This window comes from Gopherus flavomarginatus, chromosome 9, assembly GCF_025201925.1.
Source record: "Gopherus flavomarginatus isolate rGopFla2 chromosome 9, rGopFla2.mat.asm, whole genome shotgun sequence".
In the NCBI taxonomy this organism is placed as follows: domain Eukaryota; kingdom Metazoa; phylum Chordata; order Testudines; family Testudinidae; genus Gopherus; species Gopherus flavomarginatus.
The window spans coordinates 35,090,942-35,103,906 of NC_066625.1; the positions used below are offsets into that span (position 1 = coordinate 35,090,942).

General features: G+C 56.2%; 2 protein-coding genes across 5 annotated transcripts in view; one reads left to right on the forward strand and one right to left on the reverse strand.

Moving 5' to 3' along the window:
- Positions 1 to 3,677, forward strand: part of LOC127058449 (glucagon receptor-like) — a 39,931-nt gene extending 36,254 nt beyond the window's left edge. Inside the window, exons 11-14 of the mRNA XM_050968519.1 lie at positions 167 to 255; positions 1,563 to 1,701; positions 2,537 to 2,578; positions 3,506 to 3,677. Of these exons, the coding sequence (XP_050824476.1) occupies positions 167 to 255; positions 1,563 to 1,701; positions 2,537 to 2,578; positions 3,506 to 3,577 (342 nt within the window). The 3' untranslated portion in view covers positions 3,578 to 3,677. The remainder of the gene's footprint in view (positions 1 to 166; positions 256 to 1,562; positions 1,702 to 2,536; positions 2,579 to 3,505) is intronic.
- Positions 3,678 to 10,056: 6,379 nt separating this feature from the next.
- ANKS3 (ankyrin repeat and sterile alpha motif domain containing 3) overlaps positions 10,057 to 12,965 on the reverse strand; it is a 35,470-nt gene continuing 32,561 nt past the window's right edge. For all 4 annotated transcript variants that reach the window (XM_050968202.1, XM_050968203.1, XM_050968205.1 and 1 more), the window contains one exon: positions 10,057 to 12,642. The gene's annotated coding sequence lies outside the window, so the exon portion shown is untranslated. The remainder of the gene's footprint in view (positions 12,643 to 12,965) is intronic.

The window sequence follows — 12,965 nt, forward strand, 5'->3', positions numbered from 1 at the left end:
TCCCTTCATGCTCAGCTGCCCCTGCCCGTCACTGTCAGAGTGACCTGGGGAGCCCAGGAAGGATAACGGGGGGTGCTCAGCCTACACCCCCCAAAGCCTGGCCCAGACAATATGCAGGGCACCCTGGATGAATGCGGAAGTAACCCTCTGTGTCCTCCCCCCACAGATCAACCTGCTGATCTTCATGAGGATTCTCAAGGTGATCCTGGCCAAGCTGCGTGCCAACCAGAAAGGCTACGCAGACTACAAGCTCCGGTGAGCTGTCTGTGTGCGCGCCTGCTGGGAATAACTTCCCAATGGGTGCCTATTGCGCCGGCCATTCTGGATCTAGCTCCCCTGCATTGTAAACCCAGGTCGGTGGGACCCACACATGTGGACTCGGTGTGTCCAAGCCTGTGCTTGTGTCCACACTGCATTGGAAGCCTGGACCTGGGTCTCACTAGCACCTCCATCCCGCACTACACAGACTGCCTGAGCCAGGTCTATTGCTTGAACTCCATCCACATTGCAAAATCACAGGGCTTGGACCCCAGTCCCAGTGAGATGCTGGCTCAGACCCACCCCCTTGTGGGACTCGGGCTTGAGTGCTTGCTGGCTGAGTTGGACAGATTTGTGGGCTGTAGTAGGGGTTAGGCTCACATCAGAGTCCAAGCCTGGGTTCATAATGCAGTGTAGACATGCCCTCGGAGGTCTGGCTACGCAACCCCGTCACACAAATAGGACTAAGGTTTTGTCAGCCATTACAGCAGCTTGTGTTAGCAAGTGGCTGTTAGCACAGGGTGTGTGTGTGTGTGTGTGTGTGCGCGCGCACGCATGCGCACAACAGATCAAGTCTGACCTGTATATCACAGGCCCCTGAACGCTCCCTCCCCCCATGTACGCCTAAAGACTAGGATGCCAAAGCTGGACCGCCCACTTGCCTGACTTGAGAGTCTCATTATCAATGTAGGGGTGTGGCCCATGGCTCCTCCATCACTGGTACCAAATGGAGTTTGTTGTGGCCACCGTTGCCCATGCCAAACACCAATCCCAGCATGCCATGCTCCATCTCAGCTGAGCAGCCTGACCGGATGGCATGCTGGGACCTGTTGCCCTCTCGGGCAGGAGTGGCTGCAGGCAGGGGCAATGGTGGTGTTTGGGTGGATGGGTTCACTGACCCCTCTAGGGGCTGGAAGGACATCTCCCATTTAATACAGTGCAGCCCCCACAGCAAAGCCTCCCAGCTGCTCCCTGGTCTGCTCCCAGAGCATCATCCTGCTTGCCAACAGGCAACTCTCCACTGCCCCATGCGGGCTCAGGCTGAGCCTGGGCAGTAACGATTCCCAGCTCCAAAGCAGCACATGGCTGGTAGCTCGTGAATCCTCCTCACTCCCAGGCAGGGCAGGCAGCGAATACACCTACATGAGACCCCAGGCCTTTAGGCCAGGCTGGGACTAGCACTCCATCTATCTCCTCTGGCCCTCAGCACAGATGTTACCGTATTTCTCCTCACACACCACCCCTACTTTCTTGCCCCTATGAACACACATGAACTCTGGGAGGGGGATCTCGTCCTCTTTCAGGCTGGCCAAGGCCACGCTGACCCTCATCCCCCTCTTCGGGATCCACGAGGTGGTCTTCATCTTTGCCACAGACGAGCAGACCACAGGCATCCTGCGTTACATCAAAGTCTTCTTCACGCTGTTCCTCAACTCTTTCCAGGTGAGCCAGGAGTGCTGGGGCAGCCCCACCTCAGGCAAGAGCAGAAAGTCTGTCCCCTCTTCCCCTCCCTTGTGCCACCATCACTCAGGGGAAAGCATGGCCCTTTCCCCTCCAGTCCATCCACATTAGCCCTTCAGCCCCTCCCCTGGCCCCACTGCTGGTGTTGTGGGGCAGTGGGCCATTGAGCTGGGCTGCTGCTCAGGGGCCCCAGGACCCACACAGTCACCTGCCTTCCTTGGGCTCGAGGCAGGCTGGGCCATGCCCTGGACTGATGGCCCCTGCGAAACTGTTCCCGGCAGCTACGAAGTGCAAAGTGGCATCTGGCAGCTGAAGTGTTGCACTGTGCCACACTCCAATCACCTCTGTGTCTGCTCGGCCCGCCCCTTTCAGCATGTAACAGCCCTGTGTGGCTGGCCTGGCGCTCCTGGGCTCTACCCGCCTCATCTCATTGCCTGGAAACAGCAGGTCCATCCCTGGCGATGGCATCTGCACGTACTGGAGGGAGAGCCCCATTTGGGTAGAGCGTGGTCCTGGCAGGCACAGGCCAGGGGCCTGTCCCTGAGGAATGGACCTGTGGGCCGAGGGAGGGAACCATACCATCCCTGTCCTGTTGTAACGCTGCAGTGTGACTGGCTGGGGGGATTGTGACTTAGGTGAGCATGTCGGGACGAGTTGCCGCTGCATCACGGTGCGGGAGGGTTTTCCCCTCTAGCTGAAGTCAGCCGCATCCTGGAAACTGGCCCTGTGGTGCCAGGGCCTGGCAAAGCCAGGATATCTTCTCAATGGGGAGGAGGGTTGCTGTGCTGCCTGGCTCACTCCTGTGCTCTCTCCCCAGGGTTTCCTAGTTGCTGTGTTGTACTGTTTTGCCAATAAAGAGGTAGGTGCCCCTTTGTCCTGCTCCCTGCTGGGGGCTTGCTCTCTGACCCCGGAAACACCTGCAGTCGGGGCTGTAACCTGGAGCTGTGCTCTGTAGCCCAACCCTGGGTGTCTCGCTCGGGCGTTCTCTCCGTTATTCTCCTGCCAAGCTACTGCTGAGTTGCTGTGTCCTGAACACAGAGACCATGCACCACTGGATATCCTGGGTGGTTAGAGCCTTTGATTCCACTAAGAGCCTGTCGAGCTAAAAATCTAAGGTTTTATTGGATGCATCCAGCCTAGCTCAGGTAGGGGCTGCCTCGTATCATGGCTCCTAATTAGGGTTGCCAGTTTTGGTTGGATGCAGTCCTGGAGGTTTCGTCTCAGAACATTAATTTTTAATTCCTGGAGACTCCAGGAGAATCCTGGAGGGTTAGCAACCCTACTCCCAACCTGTTTGCAGTCCAGGGCCACCGTGCCAGGAGTCCGAGATCTATTTCCTTTTGCTGCCACACCCATGTTTAATACAAAGGGGAGGCCTCACCCACAGCTCCCAGAGTGCAATCCTCTGTCTCAGTCAGAGCACCCAGCAGCTCAGCTCTGCAAGAAAGGCAGCCCAAGGCCATGCTGCAGAACTGGCCACATTGCCCGTGGGCCAGCATGCCTCAGAGCTCGCATAGGAACACAGTGGTGCTGTTTTTCAGTCCTTTGGGGCAGGAACGACCTCTTCCTATTGCATGGGCCAAATTCCTCCCTGGAGCAACTCCACTGAAGCCAGGGCCTTGTACCTGTGCTGAGTTTGGCCCACGCCTCTGAGACCCTGATCCTGACTGGCACCTCTAGGGCTAATGGAACGTAAGTCCTACGCAGGCCTGGGGCAGCAGCCGTGAACCTCCCAAGAGGCTGTGAAGGAGAAGAGTAGCTCACAAGCTCCTTTCCTCCCTCCTAGGTGAAGTCAGAAATGAAGAAGAAATGGCAGCTCTGGAAGCTTGACCATCCGGCGCTCTGCTGCACACAGTGATGGCTGCACTGCCCTGCTGTGGGCAACCGGCCTGGGAAAGCCACAGGAGAAGGGCCACCCCCAGCTTGATGGCTGGGGGAGTAGGCCAAGAGGCCAGCCATGCTCCTGAGCCCTGGAGGGGATGTACCTAGTACTGCATCCCTGTAGCCACAGGCCTTGGGGATTGTCTGTGCACCAGATGCCGTGGAGGACAGGGCCAGGGATGGAGAACAGTGGGCCCAGCTGGATAGCTGGGCCCACTGTTCTCCATCCCTGGCCCTGCCCTCCACGGCATCTGGTGGTCCAGAGTTGCAGCAGGGCAAAGTACGTGTTTCCAAAACAGAGCTGCATCTGAGAGCCATGGGTGCTGGTGCAAGCACTGCCTGAACTGAGGAGCAGAAGCTGGGATGCTGCAGGCCTACAATGCAGCTGAACAGCCACTCCTGACGCTCTGATGGGGCGAGGGACACACAGCTGTGGAGATACCCTCAGGAGGCCCCGAGATGGGACCCAGCTGTTTATGCTGCACTGTATAACAGGACACTGAGGGTGAGGGGAAACAGCCCCCTGACTCCTGCTAGTGTCCTCTGCTACCTGGCCCTCTGGTGCAGCACCTGAAATCTACCTCTGCAGGATGCACCCTTCATCAGGCAGCACTGCGTCCAGCGGACCTCCATCCCCAGCAGCACTGCTGTCGCCGGACCCCCTGCTGGAGCGAGACATGGAAACCTCAGCATACGGGAATGGAGTCTGACTGGGTCACAACTGTCCAAGGACAGGCCAGACTGCAGCAATGAGATGCTGCTGTGATCACTGTGTGGTAGGGGACAACAGTTAGGGTGTGGCTGCAAGTGGAGCTAGGCCTGTGGCTTAGCCCTTAGCCACAACTGATCCAGGCCTACATGCAGTGAGCTGGAAGGCTCACACATCTGATCCATTGGGGTGCAACTCTTACCCTGTAAATCAGGGACACCCTACTCCCTCTCCTGGTGCTGCTCTCCCTAGCTGGGGAGACATTTCAGAAGCTGGAGGGCTGGGACAGGCCTGTATACTTAGCCCCAGGGAACCCCATTGTGGGTTTGAGCTGCCTGTCACTGACCCATACGCGACCAGCAGGCTGACTGTGACTGCCTGACATGGATGTCTCATAGCTGAATAGCAGGGAAGTCAGAGTGGTTGGCAAAACATGGCTCAGCTGACTTGTCTAGCCTTGTGAGGTCAGCCTCAGGGGTGGGTGGGTGCTCAGAAACCCAGTTTCTTTGCATCACTCAACTTCTCCAGGCCCAATGTGCTGGAGGCTTTCAGCCCCCTTTCCCCAGCCCCATAGTAGATCCAAATTAAAGCTCCATCATTGTCTGCCTTCCTCACCTTCCCGTCACCCTGCCCAGCTAGCCCCAAAGCCTGCTGCTCTCCTCCTCTTCAGAGCCTCCTTCTGCCCAGCACCAACTGTCTTCGCCGATCTCCCTCACAACAGCCTCTGAGTACCTCAACCTCTTTAACGTATTTATTCTCGGAGCACGGCCCTGCCTCCCAGGACTGGTGCTGTCCCCACTTTTCACAGATGAAGAATTGAGGCTGGGGAGATGCACGAGTGACCCAAGGTCAGGCAGGAAGGCAGGGGCAGTGCTGGGTACTGAACCTGGCTCTCGCCCGTACCCGCTGGTCCTCTGAGCCGCATCCACCTCTAGTGTCGGGTTCAGGGCAGGTAATCCATATAGCATATGTGCAGGCTTGGGGCAGGCAGCCTCTTAACAGTGAGTGGGCCGACTCCATTAGACCCTGGTAACCTGATGGGAGTGCTGAGGGCGGGCTGCATTAGTCATGACACCACCCCACCCCTCTCAGGTCAGGTTCGGGTCGGCTGTGATCGAGCTGGGTTGGGTCAAGCTTTAACATTAGGCCTGAGCAGATCTGCCCACGAGTCCTACGCTAGTGCCCTACCCCTGGGCACTCCTTCCTCTCTCTGCCTGGGCCAGTGCTCACCCCCTTTCTTCCATAGCTGCAGAAACTGAAAAGTGCTAGGCTGGTACAACTGAACAGGCAGGCTCACCCTCCTCTGTGCTCAGGAACTCTGCCGCTGGCACCAGGGAAGGGCAGGAGCTTCTGGAGCTTGCCAAGCAAAGGGTTGGATTTGCAAACTGTCCTGCTTCCAACCCAGGTGGCAGTGGACTGGCTGGGGCAGTACAGTCAGCTACATGCCCAGAGGAAGTGCAGAACATGCTCTTCTCCAGGCTCCCTGAATCCAGATTGACAGGGCTGGAGTCCAGTCGGCTGCTCATCCACAGATTGGGACCTCCTGACCTTGGACTATGGGCATGTAGTCTCCATAGCCTAGCCAGTTCTCTGTGTCCTTGCTGCAGGCACTGGGGAGAAGCCAATGGTCACTTCCTGTGATGTGGATCCTGGAGTGCTAGGAAGTGGGCTGGGACCAGCAAGGCATTTCTCCTAGATCACGCCAGAGCCCTCTGCTGAGCACAGCTTCTGGTCTGGGGCAGACTGCAACTGGTGCTCGAGAGGTGGCGGGAGCCTCATTTCATCTTCACAGCCCTGAGCTCCCCCAGACCCCATGGGCTCTGCTGTAAATCACACCAGTGGTGTTGCCCGCTGCTGCCCAAGTGCCTCAGGCCCATGCAGTTTGTGCACAGACCTTTCTTTACAGGGCTTCACTTCCCCATCTCCTGGTGGATAAAGAGCACCATCATGCCCACTAGCTGCCAACTGCTGGAGCTACACGTACCTGACGGGTTCTGAGCCCTCTCCCCTAAGGGCAGGGATATGACTCCGGGCATGGGGGCAGAGGTCAGATGCAGCCAGAATGCTGCCCAAAGCTGCCCTCACCTTCAGTAGAATAACGTGTGCTGTAAGGACCATGGCTCCTCTCAGGCAATGCTCCAGCAGCAGAACAGACCACAGCTCCCAGGGAGGAGGCAGGCTGCCCCCATCTCTCACTTTATGCAATTTAGATCCAGGTGGTCCCTTTGGCAACTTGCCAGGAGCCTATGTGACCTCTTGGTTGCAAGCAGTGTCTAAGTGCCCCAGCCAATGCAGTGCTCTGTGGAGGGGCTGGATAATGCAGCCCCTCCAGAGAGTTGCAAGAGGGAGCGTTCTTGGGCTTTTACAGGCTGGCAAGGAGCCATCCTAGCTGTTTCTGGGCTCAGCTGCACCTGGGTTTGAGGCTGGAGGAAGTTCTGCAGGAGCCCTCGTTAGCTAGCCAGCTGCTAAGGAGCACCAGAGCATTTTGCACATTGTCTTTTCACATGTAAATAAAGGTTTATTTTTTCAGCAAGGAAATGTGCTCTGCTGTTTTGGGGGACCAAGTGGGGTAAAAGCCACCTGGGCACAGAGGGAAAAGGGGAACACCAGCTCCAAGGCATGAGCTGGGAATTGAATACCTGAATCAAGCAGGCAAATGTTTGACTGGCTTCTTACTGGGCACCTGTTTCACTCCTGTGGCTCAAGAGGGCACCCTCCCCCCCTCCATCTGCACAGAGCACCATGTTCAGTCCTTAGCCAGAGCAGCAGGTGAAAACCAAACCCTGTTGACCCTAGGAGTGACAAATAACCCCCTGCAAAGAATCCAAAACACCACAAGCTCTTCCTTGGCTTTGTATTTCACTCACCTAGGCCCACACGCTCAGAGCAGGCAGCTTCTCACCCCACTGAGCCATGGGGCTGGCCAGATTCTCCTCCATGCTAGCATCATGCTGTAGCGTCTGTGTCTCTTTCAGGCCTGAGCCAAAGGCCACTGCAGTTCATGGAACGATTCTCCAACTCCAAGGGGCCAGCAAGATGAACGTCTTCCGTTGCATGGCCCCCTTCCCTCCCAGTTTCACAGAAACATTTGTATAGGGCTCAGCTGCCGTAAGGCTTCCACAGCAGTCTGCCCAGGTCCTACTGGATAGAGTCTGAAATCAACTGATGGCTGGGCAGCCAGCCCCTCCCAGCCGGAGGCGGATTTACCATGAAACAAACAGTGCGGTGGTACAGGGCCCCCAATGACAGAGGGCCCCCAAAATGTAGGACAAACTGCATCTGACAACCTGCCCCACAGTCCCAGCCAGCAGCGCAGCAAGACTCATGCAGGCAAGCTGCCTGCATTCCGTGGATGGTGGCCCCACGCTGCTCCCGGAAGTGGCTGGCTGCTGGCACGTCGCTGCATGCCCTTGGCAGGGCTCCACGCACTGTCCCCACCCCAAGCAGCACACGGAGAACCACTGCCCCCCTCCCCACAAGGGGCGTGCAGAGATGTGCCAGCAGCAGCACATCAGGGCAAAGGTAGCTCCGTGCCCGCGTCACTCCTGGAAGCGGCCGGCATGTCCCTGTTGCCCTGGAGGGGAGATGGGGAGGGGTGTTTCCACGTGTTGCCCCCACTCCGAGAGCCAACTCCACAGCTCCCATTGGCCAGGAACTGTGATCAATGGGAGCTATGGGGGTGGTGCCTGTGGACAGCTGCATGCAGAGACCCCAGCCCGCCCAGGAGCCGCTGGCCGCTTTGGGAGCCACACTGCCCAAGGGAGATAAGAGATTGTTCTTTTTCTTGGCTGGGTCCTGGGGGAGTGGGGAGACCCGAAAATGAAGCTGTGCACAGAGCCCCACTAACTCTAAATCCGCCATTGCTCCCAGCTAGGCAAAAAGTAGTCAGGAAGCTCTGTGGCACACGGACAGTGCTGGCCAACTCTAGAGGAACAGGCAGGGTCAACTATCAAGCACACAGTGTGGGACATCTGCATATAGGCCTCAACATGCAGATCAAGGAGCTTTGGTTTGGCTGGAGAGAGACTAAGCTCAAGCCACTTTAAAAACCAGACAATGATATAAACCAACTCTCCCTGGTGTTGTCTCTGCACAGATGGGCTACAGGCTGGGGCGAACTATTTTGAAAGCCGCTACAGTCTGATACGGGATTTGGAGATGAGAAACAGGCCATGGGTCACTAGCTAGACACTCGGCGTAAATTCCAGCCTGAAATCAGTGCTGAGGCCAAGCCCATGCTGCCTTAAACCATTTCTAAACCATTTGTAATGCACTTTGCCACATGCTCAGCTCTCCTCCCACAGCTGGGGCTGGTGAGGCTTATACAGTGAAAGTGGCCAAAGGCACAAACAGACTGAGGGGAATGGCCCAAGTGATCAGGCTGAGAGAGGGAGGCAGCACAATTTAGCCCAGAAGCTCCCTTGTTGGGATAGCCCCCTGCTCCCCAACCCATCTCACAAAACACCACATGCTACTGTCACATCTGCTGCAGAACCAGCCTAGAGTTAGTATGCAGCATGTCAGGCAGTGCCAAAGATGTGCCCCTTGGAAGTGTGTGTATATGGGAAGAATTGCAGAGATTCGCTATTTCGATTTGATTCCAAACGACAGACAATAAGATCAGTGGTTGCAGTGATGCTGTAGCTGTGTTGGCCCCAGGATAGTAGAGAGACAAGCTGGGTAAGGAAGAGCTTTGAGTGGCTCAAAAGTTTCTCTCACCAACAGAAGCTGGTCCAGTAAAAGATATTACCTCCTCCACCTTGTCTCTCTAAGATTATTGCACAGTTCAGCCTCTTATAAAATACAGTTCCATGCCCCATCGTTTGGCTGCTCCATACTCCAGAGAGGCCCCTACAGCCAGCACAGAGGGTGGGTACTAGCCACTGGGCTGCACATCAAGCTGAGTGATTGGCATTTTGTTTAACAAATCACAATGAAAAATCCCATTCTTTGCAAGACAGGAAGAGCTAGTGGGCAGCTGGAGATGCATGTACCGCCTCCTGCACAGCCTCTTCTCAGCCCGAACGCTGATGAAGACACCTGCAAAAGAGCTTGTCTACAGAGGGACGCTGACTAGCCTAACGCTAGCAGAATTACTTCACTACTGCTAAGTCAGTCAATATCCCTGTGTAGACAAACCCTAAGACCTGACCCTGCAAACACTCTCCAATGGAGAGGTCTGGCGAAGTCACTAGACTATTGACACGTGAAGGACCAGAGCAATGGGGGAAAGGGAGTCTGGGTTCAATGACAAATGTTTAGGGAGCCCCATAGTCTTTCCATTCTATGCTGCTCTGTGTAGAATGTGGCTGAACACAGTGACGCTCTACTGGCCTTAGGGGGCCATGGCAGCCAACTGCAGGGCAGAGCAGCTCTGAGGTGGCTCTAACTTCTTCTGAGGGCCATGCAGGTCCCTGACCAGCATGGCTTAGGGAAGCTCAACTGGTGGCCTTTGCACCCCCACCCCATTCCTAGGTGCAAGCTGAGCATGAGCAGAAGAAAATCACACCCCATGTGTTAGCATTTCCCACCACCTCTTCCTGCTGTTCCACCTCTCTCCAGCAATTCCCTTCTCCGTGCAGGTGATGGAGATACTGCTCCAGCACAGGAGTTAGGGAAGCTAGAGGGACAACCGCAGTGCGCTGAGCCCTTCCCCACAGCCACAGCAGTGGGAGCCCTGTTCACACCTGGCTCTACTCCACTGCTCAACATGCAACCGGCCACCCGACCAAGCTAGTGCCGACAGATCCAATCACTGATTTATTCACCAAACACGGTGCGCATTAATTTTGGTCTCACGTGTAAGAGAAAACAGAAGTACAAACAAAGCGACGCAACCGAGCATATTGGTGTGGCAAACTCATCCCTCTCCTGGCTGCTTTGAGAACCAAACCAGGAAGGTTTGGAGACACCAAAGCACAACGAATTCAGTGCTCCACCGGCACAGAGATTAACTCTGCAGGCCATATGCATGGTCCAGTCTCTTTGGCATTGGGCAGCGGAGCAGAGGGGAGATCCTGGCTCCGAGGATGGAGTCACAGCCGGTATTGCACTTTGGGGTTTGTGGTCAAGATCTAAAAATAAAATACAGCTTTTTCCCCTTTATCAGCAAAGAGAAAAGTAGTTTCCCCAGCTCATCACAGCCCCCATCACAGGGCCACAGTCTTTGTCCAGGGGGCTGCAAGAACTAAGGCTGCCCCAATCACTATACAGCACTGGAAATCGTGTCACTTGGACAGTGCACTCTGAGCCACGCGAACGTTACCCCTGAGAGCTCCCAGGGGCAGCAGCAGCACCAGGTCAGAGCAGCTAGTGGCCAAGACAACTCCATGAGCTAGAGCAGTGTATGTGAGGGGCCAATACACGCTGCAATTGGTCTTCCTGCAGCTCATTCTTGTGCTGTCAACCCACAGCACCTCCCCCGCCTGCCTGGAGAAAGGCCTCTGCAGCTTCCCCTTATGCCCCACACATGCCCTCCTCCTGGTTACCCTGCAAGAGCCCACGGTACTAGTGTCTAAGAGTCCAACCCCCACACCCAGCGTTCTCATGCCGTGAGGCCAATGCAGGGGCTAGGGACTGCATGGAAACATTTTTGGACTTTATGGGTTCTTGGAAGGAAGGAAGGAGAGGAAGCTTCAGTCCACTAAATGAAGGGACGAGCAGCCTGGCAGGGGACCTCCAAGCGGGAGGAGACGGCAAAGGAGGTTGGAGAAGCACAAGGAGAACGCAACGCCTAGTGCCTGGCTGCCCATGGCCCAGAGGAGAGCAGGACTCAGCTGCCTGGCAGCATGTTTGACCTCTCAGGCCCACGGACGCCATGAGAAAGGGTGCCTCACAAAACCCTCAAGAGATGGAAGCCAAGATTTCCAAACATGCCCAGCCTGAGCACTTTGGGCTGAACTTTCTTCCAACTCTTCCCATGCAGCAGCTTCAAAGGCCCATCCCATGGAGAAAACAGGAGGCCCCTCCTGCTCTCCCAGAGTGCAGGGTAAAGAGGGCAGCCCTGACTGCTGCCTTGGGGACAAGCAGCCTCCATGCAGGAAGGGCAGGAATCTAGAAATGGCAGGCACGAAGCCCATTCATGGGGGCAGAGGTGCCAAGCTCAAGTCTTAAGGAGAGAGGCTTAGACACAAGAACAGGAGCCAGGGGCTGAGGGAGGGTGGGGAGCCAGCTAACAGGTTTCCAGGGGAGAGGATCCCCCACGGAACAGGCTCCTGGTCTTAGACTCCTGCCTACAGTCTCCTGCGACTGGCTTCACACAGGGGCAGACCAGAGGGGAGGGCTGTAGTGCTCACGGTCAGGTGTTACCCTGGGGGAGGGTTTTATAGCATCAATTGCAAGGCCAAGCCCTGCAGGCAGCACAGAGCACGTAGCTCACACAGAAGTGCTTGGGGATAGTATAAACTCACATCAGGTAAGAGCTGCACACGCCCTCCTCTCACGTGGCTCCTGGCTCCCTCGTCCTAAGGGGCCAGTGCTGCACCAGCAGGAGCTGCTGCCTGCAGCAGAAGCTTCTGGGAGCACACTGGCTTGGCAGAAGCAAGGCCTTTGAAATGTTCTACCCTGGGGGTTTAATGTGGGCATTCATGGACTGGGGGAAGGATCAGGGCCAGCTGCCAAGTCAGCATCTACGGGGGGTCGGCACCCATAACCAAATAGAGAAGCACGGTTAGGACACTCAAGTGATCCCATAGCTCCTGCCTCCTCAGAAGCTGGTAACAGCTGAAGCGCTGCAGGGTGCCAGGAGGGGGAGCTCTCCACAGGCTACAGCTGCAGAGCTCACTATGTTCAATCGCCCAGATCCTATAAGGGCTGCAGTTTGGGGAACTCCCACTTCTAAAGCACTGGATCTCACCCCACCGGCCACCACTGTGCCGTCCTTTGCTCTGTGTATCATGTTTGCTGGGTCAGCCTGAGGGCAGAGACTAAACGGAGGGAACGAGTTGTGGCGGGGAGGGTCATAAGGGAATCTGACTGCTACACACAAGGGTTGGCTCTGTAAAAATATCAGGCAGCATTAAGTGAAACTGAGGCAGTCTCTCCATGGGCAGCTAGAGGCCAATTAGCCCCAATGCTTCAGCTCTTAACACTCTAACCGTTGGACAGGGAAAGCAAACCGTCTATGACAGGAACCTGGAGATCAGCCCAGCCAAGGCAGTCTGCCCACTTGACTCCTCGTCCTCCGCCATCCCCAGGTGGCTGACCCCCTTCTTCAGGCACCTGCCTGCCTCCTCGGCGCTCTCAGCAGAGGAGCCGTGCTGGCGGACCAGCCTTGCGCTCGTTCTCCCAGGCACTCAGCTTCCGGGTGGAACCATCACCCGACGTCAGAATTCCTGCAAGGGAGAAGGAGCCACTCAGAGTTCAAGAGCCCCCACAGCTCATTGGAAAATTAACCCTCTGCTGGGGGCAGCAGGAACATCATTGTGAACAGCAGCTCACTGCAGTTCCCATCAGCAACTCTCTAATCAAGAGGCCTACATGGAAAGGCCACCACTGACAGCAACCCTTGGGAGTTTGGCAGGGCAGGACAGAGGTGTGTAGGCAGAGCTATGGGGGGAGGGAGCTGGAAGGAGCTGCATGGCTACAGTGCGTCTAGCCAGCCCCTGCTTTAATGGGCATTGACATGGGTCAGTATTTCCAAACCCCTCCCCACTCA